Source organism: Dermacentor andersoni, chromosome 4 (genome assembly GCF_023375885.2).
Source record: "Dermacentor andersoni chromosome 4, qqDerAnde1_hic_scaffold, whole genome shotgun sequence".
NCBI lineage: Eukaryota > Metazoa > Arthropoda > Arachnida > Ixodida > Ixodidae > Dermacentor > Dermacentor andersoni.
Genome location: NC_092817.1, coordinates 15,024,938 through 15,037,515, shown reverse-complemented (window position 1 = coordinate 15,037,515; position 12,578 = coordinate 15,024,938). Strand labels below are relative to the sequence as shown.

At 42.1% G+C, this 12,578-nt stretch overlaps 1 protein-coding gene across 2 annotated transcripts in view; it reads right to left on the bottom strand.

The window, feature by feature from the left end:
- Positions 1–890: 890 nt before the first annotated feature.
- Positions 891–12,578, bottom strand: part of LOC126535768 (protein arginine N-methyltransferase 9-like) — a 44,800-nt gene continuing 33,112 nt past the window's right edge. Inside the window, exons 9-12 of one of the 2 annotated variants that reach the window (XM_055073410.2) lie at positions 5,306–5,801; positions 2,714–2,870; positions 1,839–1,872; positions 1,133–1,278 (exon numbers count right to left, since the gene is read on the bottom strand). In XM_055073410.2, coding sequence (XP_054929385.2) covers positions 1,223–1,278; positions 1,839–1,872; positions 2,714–2,870; positions 5,306–5,801 — 743 coding nt within the window. In that variant the 3' untranslated portion in view covers positions 1,133–1,222. Of the gene's footprint in view, positions 1,279–1,838; positions 1,873–2,713; positions 2,871–5,305; positions 5,802–12,578 lie in introns of both variants that reach the window. The other variant, XM_050182558.3, reaches the window with a different exon arrangement.

Sequence of the window (12,578 nt, the reverse complement as noted above, 5' to 3'; positions counted from 1 at the left end):
ATAGTTATGCTATATCCTTAATATGCTTATGCATGCCGTATCTGCAGGTTACATTGCTGCATGATTCAATTACTAAAGTTGCTCAGACCAGGTCTTAGATTCTTGACTAAATTATTCCTCAGAATTTTGAGAATGGCAGCCCACAAACAAATGTCATGAGACATAACAATCACAGCGCATGCATTTTATCTTAAATCTTCTTGGAATATTAAATATTAAAAGCGTAAAACATTATCAGCTAGTGCTCAAACCTGAAATTGATGTAATTTTGGTGGCACAGCCCTTTACGGGCAACGTAGTGGCGCCTGTGCGATATCATTACAGGCTCTATACTGTGTTTTAAAGCTTTTAAAGGCACCATAAATTTTGGCACACCCTTGTATGTCGCGTCTGTGTATAGTTAGAACACCGTCCAAGAAGCTCATGCACAACGCTGAACCTTGCTATAGCAGTCAGTGCTTTACAATCAGAGTAAAAATGCCAAGCTTTTATTGCGAGAGCAATTACACGGACACTGCAGGCGAAGTTTCGCCGTTGGCATCACCGTGGTATTTTGTATAATATCTAAGTGCGATAAGATTGTGGCCGCTCGCTGTTCGCTGTCAGTATGAGGGTGAGCTGAGATGGACAGTGGTTTTATGCGGCGGTGTCTTCTTGCACATGCGAGGAAGGAAAATGCGCAGGGTATGTGCCGTCTTCTCATGCACTTTATCCAATGAGAGGCTGCTTCTCACAACTTTTTTTAAAAATCTGCCTCTCATTGGAAGCATACTTCAGAGACCAGATGCACAGAAGGTAGGTGCACTGCAATTTTGTGGGCAGAGCTTGTAGTGAATAGTTAGCCTGTCACCAAGTGTAGGTAAATTGCTGCAGCAATACAAAAGACAAACTTTTTTGACACCAAGACCTTTACTGCAACACTTTTCCATTTCTGACATTGTCGAGCCAGATGTTGATGTTACTGTCCACACACGATGTCCCAACCCTTACTGTAGTTCCCGCAGCACCGTGCACACCACTGCTAAACACAACACCTGCTTGCAGAGATGTGTCTTCAACACTGTAGCTGCTCAGAGTGATTCCACCAAAGCACTCTTGTTCGAACCAATAGCAACAGCCAGATATCCGCCCTGTTTGCAGCAAGGGCACAGACCGAACTGCCGAGATTTCGGGCAAATCAAATCCAATGTTTGACATGTTGATTTCCAGCAAAGTGAATACATCAGACAGCGCACGATGCGGAAGTGTTGCAAGGCAGATGTCTTGCTGCATCTGTACCTAAAGGCCATCCAAGCAAACAGGTTAGCGTGGGAGATGGAAAAAAAATACTACAAGCACATTGCTTTCGCTGCAAGACACATCATTTTGAAATTGTGCAAACTTTACCACATGCTTCTCGCATGTAAAATGACACATGAAAATTAAGAAGGTCGGAAAGCATTTATAAGGTATTTTAATTTTACGTTAAAGTTCATCTTGACCTGGCGTTGTTTACATTATTGCGACGTCATGACATAGAGCAGAACTTCCCGACACAATCTAGCATTAAAACTAGGCACGATGAGGTTGCTCATAAAAACAGTACCGGTGCTGCATGTATTTTTTCTGGCTGCACTCATGTGTAGCAGCCACAGTGATTGCAGAAACAAAGTGAGCCAATGTATCATGATTCATGACTCATCCACCCCTTCAGTACTGAAACGAAAACTGGCCTGCAGAAAAAAGTATTATAGTAAATTATTTAGCGTGCTCTTGACAAATTCAAGCATCTATTTAGGCTTTAGCAGTCTGCACTTAAGCACAAAATGAAAGACAAGTGTGAAACATCATGTCAGTACCAGTGTTCGTCCTGTGTATCTCCTTGTGTCCAGTCTAAATTTGCACCGTAAAGCAAGAAAATAGCATCTTTGTCAAGTACAGGCGGTAACTCGTCGACAATTTTTGTGCACAGATGTATATGGTATATAATAATTGGGCATCACAGTTGTGTTGTCACTGTACATTTGAAGTTTCAGAACATAGCAGACTTTTCTCAGTTCAAATGTTCTGAAAATTTTTGCAGACAGGTACTGAAAGTATTCTATAGTGCAGAATCTATAAAAAGACTAATATTCTTCAAAGCCTGGGCACACAGCTTATACTCGGAGTTTTAGCCTCGACTCGTAGATGCATGAGTGTCAAGATACACCGTTGCTTCACGAAAACTTGGATTATAAATAAATTTCTATAATTCAATAAAAGGTGAACGTATTCATGGAGCTACTAGGCTTTCAATGCATTTTTAAGTCAAGATTAAAACAAGCTTTCAGTTAATTCAAACGTCATGTTTACCAGGGCTGAGCAACACAGCAAGAAAAAAGAAAGGCCAATGAGAAACATTTGTAAGGCACGAAATTAGTAAGAACATGGTAACATTTGATATTCAGGACCACAGCAACACGTCCTGATGTTCCTGTTACACAAATAAGCAAGTTCAAGCACCATTCACACATTTTTCTTCATTAAGAAAATTCTGCTCATTAAGAGATCAAGAAAGCCACTTCTTCAGCTTAATTAACGAACTTGACACGAACTTGAGTGCCAAAGTGCAACAAACAAGATGCCCATTTTTTAACCACAGGATAACAATATTCCATGGTAAAACAAAAATTTGCAGTTTTGGAATGATTCCACTTGTGCAAGTTCTTCTACAGCAAAAGAAAAAAGCACCCACCTGAAAAGCATTGATGGAATCCGCAATTCTGAAGCCAAGGGTGCTGCTGTCAGATACTAGGCGTGACTGTTTTTCCAACGTTTCGCTCTCAACTAGTAAAGCACGGAGAGTTACCGAAGAAGGAACCATGGTAATGTCAGGTTTCAGGCAGCTTTTTCTGAAAAAAAATTCTGCCAGTTCATTCTGATATGAACAGTGCTCAGCAATTGAAGCGTGATACTTCGAGCGCGTGGCTACCTGGCACTCTTTGTGCCACCAGTGGGCGCTGGGTACAACCCCAGCTGATGCATTTTTGTATCACATGAAAGTGACAGCGTGTGTGATGCACTGTGACATGCATTCATCCCCTCGGTACTCACCGATACCGCAAGCTCTGGCCACCATTCGATCTGCGCATTGTGTTTGAACATGCCAGCACACACAGCTGCCAGCAGTGAACGCTGGGCGATTACTGGGGACCCAAATGCAGTCGCGATACACCACAAAGACCCTCGTTTTCATCGTATACAACAATGGCTCAGCTCGGTGTCTCCAGCGCCCACCGGCGGAACAAGAAGCACCAACCGCCACGCAGACCGATTATCGCATTTGAATCACGGAACACTGTGCACACAAATTCACCGCATGCACTATAATGAATCGGAATATTAATGCTAATACTAGCTTTTCATGGTAAACAACATGGGCGGAAAGCTTTACTTTTTCAGGGCGGGAGGGGGGGGGGGGGGGTAGCTTTTCGAACCCCACATATGTACATATAAATTAAAGATTAAGTTATGGGGTTTTACATGCCAAAACCACGATCTGATTATGAGGCACGCCATAGTAGGAGACTCCGGAAATTTGGACCACCTGGCAGGCCTTCGCCGTAACTCGCTTGCCTGAGTACAAATTCCCTTTTCGTCACCTTCCCGTGAAAAACGATCTAACCAGCGAATAACAAGTATCATCTACTCTGCGTGCTTTCCTTTCTTTAAAACACTGCACTCGCTACTTTCTGGTCAACAATGCTATGTCATGCTGATTCATACTTGCTGTTTGTGACCTGGAAGTACTGGACACACTGCATTAAAAAAATGAAAGACACGCACGGTAGATGTTGACTAATGCTTGGGTTGAAGATAAGCGCCAAGAGGTGCAGAAAGTTTTTAGAGTGTACAGTAGTACCGGTACACAGCAAAGTGGCAGGTTTGGTTGCGCATGCAATGGCTTCGAAACTTTTGACAAAGACAGCACTTCTTAATGAGCGAAATAAGATACTGCCCGTAACCTTGCTTCTTTGCTATGGGGTCAAAGTTGTAGCAGGTGAAAGCAAAAGAAGCAGATGCAAGAGCTACTAAGTAATCATTAGTGGTTGGCAGGAAGCTCCTATGATTAGACTAGGAATCAACAACGAACTGCTTAAGATTATTGTTTATTTATTTATTTATTTATTTATTTATTTATTTATGGCCAGCAGGGCATTACAGAAGAACAGAAATATCAGTACACGACATGTTCATCAAGCACATGTTTAAAGTCATTCGGGTCAGACAATGGACGTGGGCAAGTGTTCCCAGTCATTGCATTTTAGGAATGAAATCATGAAAGTGTTGGTTGTACGACAATGAGGAACAGATGCTTTATAATGATGGCTGATATGAGATGGCATAAATGAGTGATTGGAAAGTAACTCTATTTTGTGATGCAGATTGTGATAAAAAATATTGTGATAAAGAGAGACACATTATTTTTCTACATGAAGAAAGAGAAGCGAGGCATAACGATGTTTTCATTGATGATATGCTGGAAAGATAGTACTAGTTCAAGAAGATTAAATGTGCGCTACGATATTGTGCCGCTTCAGTGCGACTTGCGAGAATTTGAGTGCACAGATCCAAACACTAGATGCATATTCTAGCAACTTATTCATTTTCTTTCAGCAAGGTTGACTCAAAGCATGAGCTAGCTTTTTGAGGGCTAGAAGTCACGACAGCATACAGCATTGCAACAAACATGCTTCTACAAGCCTGGTGCAGTAGCAGTACTATTCTGCCACAGTAGACAAGACTGGGGGTTCAATTTCAGGCCACCACGACCACATTATGAGGGAGGCAGAATGAAAGCAGGCTCCTACAACACGTTAACATAGGGCACATGTTAAAGAATATCAGGTGGTTAGAATTAATCTGCTGTTTTTGAGAATGGTGTGTGCATTCTATTTTGGAATGGTAAACTCCACAGCTAATCAGTGAATGCTTCTAACCCATTCGTACATTTTTTGCAGCAGATTGGTTAAGAATTGTGCCATGCAAAACATGAGCTAAATGCTCATGTCCTTTCTCCAAGCACGAAATGCACTGTACACCAATAAGCAACGATTGTTGAACTCGCTGAGTAATTCAAACGATGCATTATATGTTGTTAGCCTGTAATGCATGTTAATTCCACTAACTGGTCACATGAAATCTAGATTGACGAAACAACAAATGAGCACTGTAGCAGAGCTGTGAATGAATTACAGCTAATGTTGCTAAAATGACATTTACCAGTGAAAAAAAAGAAGAGGTATCTGTATTCCACAAAGAAAATTGCAGCGCAACCTCAACTTACCTTAGCAGAGCAATGTCTTCAAGAATACCTTGCCGCAAAAGCCCAGATGATTCGAAAACATTAACGATAAACACATCGTACTGCTTCTGTTTGTCACTGTACAGTTCCTCCAGGCTTTCTGCCATGTAAACAGACGCTTCCAACTTATGAGCCTTCACAAAATGGGCAACAATATCTTTCAAATCTGAGTTTTGCATACAAGTGAGCCTCCAGTTAGGTTGACGTTGCACAAGGAGCAAGCCTAGGATTGGGATACTTGAAATATCCAGTATACTTTGTGAAGAGCGTTCTTCGAGTGTTCCACTCATTTTTTCAGAAATCTGCGCCATTGCATGTGCTTGTCCATTAATTGCACGTACAATGGCAGGCTCTAAGCTCAACACTTCCTTCTGAGAGGCTTTGCCCGGTGACTCTAAAGTGCAGCGCATGGAGATGTGGCTCTGGCAGGACACGGCGAGCTCAACCACTTCGCCACATGACACCTGTGCACTTGGACCTGCACAAAGAAAGCAAAACAGCAATAATAAGTTAGCTGATGAGGTGAAAGCTACAATACGCAGCTGACCAATTCCTAAATATAAGTAATGAATTCAGAGACTAAAGCCACCAAGTTAAATTTCTAACCACATTTGCAGCATTTGGCCCAAGAAAGTGTAAGCTCCTATAATGCGCTACTTCTCCATGTTTTTCACGTGGGATGTTGTGAGCAGATCCAAAATAACCTTGAATTTTATTTAGAGATTTTGACTGAATGAGTTGAGTCAGTTTATGCGGTTTAGCGTCCCAAAGCAACACTGGGACTATGAGAGATGTCATAGCGGAGTGCTCCAGATTAGTTGTGACGACCAGGAATTCTTTAAAGGTACACTAAAGGCAAATGCTAAGTCAATGTGAACTGTTAATATACCCTTCCAGAAATCTTCCTGAGCTTTTCCGTGCCAAGAAAAGTCCTGGTTCCAAAGAAAATCGTGGCTGATGGAGCCGCATTACCCCAGCGCAATTCAAATTGCCTACCACGAGCGAGGCGGTCTGGTGCTGCATACATCATCCTCTTATACTGCCATTGGTGAGAATGATGCCCGAGGGCCTGCACTACTGCTTTCAGTATAGAAAAAGTTAAATGTGGAGGGCACCTTATGACAACGCATGGATACAGTATTTTCTGCTGCCCACAGTTAGTACAAGCCTCGCAATCCAGCAAAACCAGCGCATCAACACTTCGTATCGAAATTGCCAAACATGAGAGTGCCGGCAATGCAGCGTCGAGCGAAAAGCAAAATTTTTTTACCACCTGCATTGCGGTCAATGATGACATAAATGAGTTCTTTTTTCTAAGTATTGAATAGAAGTAGAATAGTAGCATCAATGCAATGCAATGCAATGATCTCCTTATTATCATTTGAGCACTAGTGACACAATAATGAGGCGATACGATGTCACCGGGCTAGTAATAGAATGTACTGGTACAGCCTCAAATCATGTGCTACATCTGCTACAACTTCTCGCTTACTAAAGCTCTGTTATCTATCATATTGACAACTTAAGATCTTTTTGAGCATTAATCTATCACCTTAACTTGATTTAATATTTACCTTTGGTGGTCTTTAACATGCACCTAAATATAAGCGTGCAAACCTTTTCACACTGATCAAAATGTGTGGTTGCAACGGCCAGAAGTCTAAACTATGACCTCGTGCTTAGCAGAAGAATGTCATAACTAGGAGCCGGATTATTGGCACTAAAAATGTGGGTTTTAGGCCTCTAAAAGAGGCACTGAAAGTCTCGTTTCAGGCCCGATAGTAATCTTAACAGGCACTATAATTTGTTAACACACCCGACCTGTTTTGCATATTAATATGTGCAGCCCATCATCACGGTAAAAGAAACTGACATGGCACTTCCGTGTGAGGTCTGAAAAGCAGGAACCTTATTTAGTAAGCTACTGCTTCACAATGCTTTGCTCGGCACTTAAGAGGCCACTTTTTTATTTTACTTCTTTTCAATCTGCATACTGCAGCAAGTACGCTCCAATGCAAGAAGCACGTATTGCATTTATTACCAAGCCTTTCTGCTCACATTGACACATCAAGTGTTGCAAACATAAAAAATAGAAAACAAAAACAGGAAAGCTGCTAAACCGATGGCATGAAAAGCTAAAATAATTTTTTAACAAATGTTCATGTAAAAAAAGAAGCCTTCAATAATGTATGTTTACAAATATTTGTAAAGTTATAAGAATAGTAACAGATAATTATAATCTCTAGGTTTCTGGGTTCATTAAGCGCTCAACATCGACCAAGGTGAATGGAGTGCTTTTGTACTATTTGTGTATGCTTAAAGGGACCCTGAAACGATTTTGGCGATTTTCTACAAACGTACTGAGTCGTTAGAGTAGGTCCTTCTGATCATTAATTGATGCATCTAAGTGCTCTGCGTAAAGCGTGTAATTTATTATAAGGTTTTAAAAATACACATCGCTGCCGATCGTAGCACACTGCTCGGCGGAATTTTAAGCCGCCCCTACCCATATGATGCAAATAACCCATATGACGTCACGTGGGCGAGCTATCTGATTGGCTGACCAGGGCGCGTGGTCGATAATTTTTCCAACTGTATGGTAAACAAATAATCTTCGTAATAGTTGGAATGTTAGTTCATTTGTTTATATAAAAAGAAAGTAACATAAAGAGAATGCACAAGAACAATTTTTCAGTACACTTCAGCACTTCCGGCACACAGCAAGTGTCGTCTGCTTGTGTTACAACGTACTCCATTTTGACGAGAGCTCCGCGGTCAGAGTCGGTCTCAGTCTTTTCGCGAGCACTATGATTCGACTTTGTTGCCTTGTGGACTGCAAACCTAGCGACTGGCAATATGTCAAGCTGCGACATCGTGTCCCTCTGCAAGGCAGTATACAAGCGAACTGGCTGCTGCGCAGGGGACTGCCGGTATCCGATCGGCGCCAGGATTTGCGCGTTTGTGGCCGTCACTTTACACCGGAAGGTTACTAACGCAATACCGTTTCGCGAGTCCAGTATCAGGGCAAACGCAAGCGCAAGGGGACAGGGTCTGGCCGCTTGACTGTGCCGGGATGAGCCACGAGATGAGCAGAAGGGCAAATGTGAATGGTCTGCACGGTGCAGCCACCTGGTGGCACAGAGCTCAACCATACACAGTAGCAGCAACGAAGTGTATTCTTCTTTGCTGCTGGTGTGTATTTTTCGCAGGAGTGTAATCATCAACACGTTGATTTATGTATGTTTAAAATGCTTTACACTTGGTTAGAGCAGTATTAGCGCTTTGTTTGACTGGTTAAGCGCTGCGCCAGCAAGTGTCTGGACCGTGGAGACCGATCAGGCTGCTCACGTACGTCTAGGTTAAAGTTCCTTCATCAGCTTGAGTTTATGCCTCCAGTCATTTGCCGAAATGACCAGCTTGCCCGTTTTTAGCGGAGTACCGGACACGTTCGGCGCTACGACAGAATGCTCGCAACGCACGCTGCTTCGATAGCTCTCGGTCGACGGCCAAGCGGCTAGCGGAGAGGTCTCGCGCGGGAGGGGGCGTGCTCCTAAACAACCGGAAGTGAACGACGTGACGTCGCATCGTGACGCTGAACCAGTGAAGGCGGAGCTTAGCGCCGCTCGCTCGGCGAGCGAGTTGAGGAGGAAAAGCATAGCTAGGGAGGAGGAGGGTAACTTCTAATCGCTTGCAGCTCCATTAATACGTAACGCTTCACTTAAATTGTGGTGCGAATGTTCTACTTAAGCTGTACCCTACGCGCCTACAAAATTTGTCAGAACCGTTTCAGGGGCCCTTTAACAGCTTTACGCACTGGGATTCTTGAGTGTTCGTTTCTAAGAACCTTCAAAGTACAAAAGATTACAATTTCACACGAACTTTTTCAACAGCTCCTGCACACACATGGGATGCATTAAGCTTGTATTGTGGTGTGGTGTGGTAGCTCTGTCACGACTCGTGAACTGTTAACAATACCTTTTCCATAAGCATTTTCTGTATATCACCATGGCTACTCTTCGTATGGTGTTTCCCTTTTCATCACATGTTAGAGCAAAGAAGCATGTAGACATCCTTACGAACAATTTATTTAAATAAAATAAGGAGGAGGGCGAGGCGAGTGGTGGAGCTTATTGCTTTACTAAGCCACCTTCGGCTGGTTATCTCTGTACAATCACAAGGAAGTGGAGGTGCTGAAAATGTGGACTGTGTCAGTGCAGTCGGGAGCATCTCCAGTGGACTCTGCATGCTTCTGCCTAACACACATGCAGCAACAAGGGTGTCGAACCAAAAAGCTTTCGGGAACCGAAAAGTTTGGGTGCTAAGATTAATTAAACTGCATTTACTTTAATTCCGTGAGAGAAGTTGTATAGATTTAGAGTAAAACATTTAATGCGTAGAAAACTATATTTTCTATACCACACGCTTTTTAAGTTGCAACACTTTGCGACTGAGTAACGAGATTATTGCCCTTTGTCTCAGTTAAGGTTTTTTTCTGTGTGAAACAAGGTAGTTTGGAGGAAAAGTAGCCTCAGTTCTACTGCGTGAAGGGTTTTTCTACCTAATTTAAATTTTAGTTAAAATAAAAAATATTTGGGACCTGTTTTGTGGCTGCCCTTATTTGAACACACCCAGCCGACTCCTCCACTGCAGTGGCATCATCGCGCTTTGCCACTGGGCTGGTGCATCGGTCATGTACACGGGGAAGAGTTTCAGATAGCAGGAGTAATTAGAGAGTATTGCCAGAAATAGTTTCCCCAGGCCAGCCCTAAACAGCTCGATATGCGCGCTCTCACGTGACTGCTACCTTAACATGCCGTACTGGAAATAAGGATACAGGAGCCCTGAAAACCAAAGCTCACCTCATCTCATGGCTCGGAAGAGGCAAAAGAGCCACAATCTGAGTTACTTTTCTTTAACACCAAAAAAACAACATGCTCAGAATGTAATATGAATGTAATTTCGATTTTATTATTAGAATTACACAGATCATAGCAATGACTGTACACTCTAAAAAACGTTTACGCTCTTTGGGGTGTATATCTGCTACATAACGATAATCGTCATCTGCCTTGCTTGCGTTTCCTTTCTTGAAAACGCCGCACCCGCTACTTTCCTGTCGGGAATGCTATGTCATGCTGATAACGCGCACGCTGTTCGTTACTGGGAAGTACAGGGCTCACAGTGTTAAAGAAATGAAATGCGGACAAGAGAGATGACGTTTATTGTTGTGTGGGAAGATACAACCCAAAGGGTGTAAACTTTTCTTAGAGTTTACAGGGGTACAAAGATAGGCTCAATTTTCTTGCTTAAAATTAAATAATGCAAACTATGTTGCAGTGCTAGATTCATCCGTCCTGCAAGGGCATTCTAATGAAAATCGGCTAATATTGCTTTCCTTTTTTGTTTTGTTTTAACACCCTCCAAATCAGTCAATTTCGACGTATTTGGGTTTTTATTACAAAATAAATACGTTATGTAGCTGCTTACTTTTTGTATTATTTTGCAAGAAATCATTTGAAGATTTGTCAGAAAATTTTCCACCTTCATTGCCTTAGCTAAAATGGCCCCACAAAACCGCTAATCACAGGGGCCAGTGAGAGGCGCTTCCTCAAAGAGCAAAGTTTGGCAACTTCTTAACAAAGAAAATATTGTGGCTGACATAAGTCTAAGTTTCCTTTGGTCAGTAGTTGTAGCAGTTTAAGATGACTAAAACATATTTCGCGGTATGTAATGTTTTAGTTTTGGAGTGATAGGTGTTCAAACGCAAAATGTGCAAGTAGCAAGAAAAAGATATTCTCCACCTTTAGTGAATTACAATCTCTTTTCTTTTTTCTAATTATCTGTGATGCGTCTCACAAACCAACGATTCATTCCTTTCTACAAAGACATCTGTCCACCTTATATAAAATTTTTGCTAAAAACAAAACATAGTAGGGACCCCCAACCCCCAAGTGGGTCCTTATCTGAATGCACACCTTGGTGGTTTGTTTCGCACAACTTCGCGTGACAAGAAACGTCAGCAGCGGCCAGTCCCCAGTGTTGATGGTGCATTCACTGCAAAGCACACAGAGTCGTGTACCAGATGCAGTCAGAGCTGGGAAGCATGAGGAAGGAAAATATACTCTAATATAAATAGACTGAGCCACTGAGAGGATGGAAAAATTATGACTTCAAATCCGTGTGTTTGCCTTAAGTGCCAAAGCTACAGAGCCATCGCACCTGTGGAGGTGAAAACACAATTTACATGGAACTCTATGTTCAAGCGAATGAATGGCTTGCTTATTTACAGAAGAACAACTAAACAAAAGCAAAACAGCATAGGACCGTGCGAATCTAGGCTTTCTGCTGTTCCATCTGGTGAGGCCGAGACGAAAATGGATGAAACTCAATAGGTCTCACAGCTTAAGTCATGTTTTAGTAACTGATTGTGAATCCAAAATTCCAGCAATATGTTCAGATGTGGTTCCACATGGTATTTTGGCAACATGCAAAACAGAAAAAATGACGGAACATAATAAATCAATATAGCTGGCGACTGAACCTGCTGCGCTCGACTCGGCCGTCACATGCCACTACATCTGTGGTGTCGCCGCATGTAGCCACCACCGGTTCAAACTCATCCCATGCCTGGTGCCTATAGTGCCAACTGATGCTTTTACGCCTACCACTCATAATTGGTATTCAGTAAGCGTCAATTAAACTAAAAAAAGAAAAAAATTGTTATGGTATGCAGCACTGGAATACCAACAGCAACTGCAACAACATCTCAAGTAGCCACATGTCAGGTATCAGCGTATGTAGTTAAAGCAAGTGGGGTAGTGGACAATAGTATCTAATCTAGCTGATAGCATTATCCACTATATTAACAGCGATAGATTCATTCGCCTCTTAATGTATTTGTATGTACAAAGCCTGCACCTTAAGACTGCCTAAATTACACAATGTTCATAGTTCTTTAGTTTACCTGTACTGAGGTTGTTAAAATGTTTCTTGTAACTTGTAACAGTAGCAAAGAACTAAGAGCAGCAATAAGAATCTGTAGCGTACAAATATTTCTTCCAGCCTTGTTGATACTATTACCTCGAAGCTGGGTTCCATGCTTAAGAGGAAGCTTTAGCTCGGGTGCTCCTATCTAAATACATGTAAAAGGAGAATTCGTTTTTCTCGGCAACCACTGCACCAAATTTGACGGGGTTTGCTGCATTTAAAAGAAAAACTTAAAATCTAGTGACTGTTGGTTTCGAATTTTTGAATT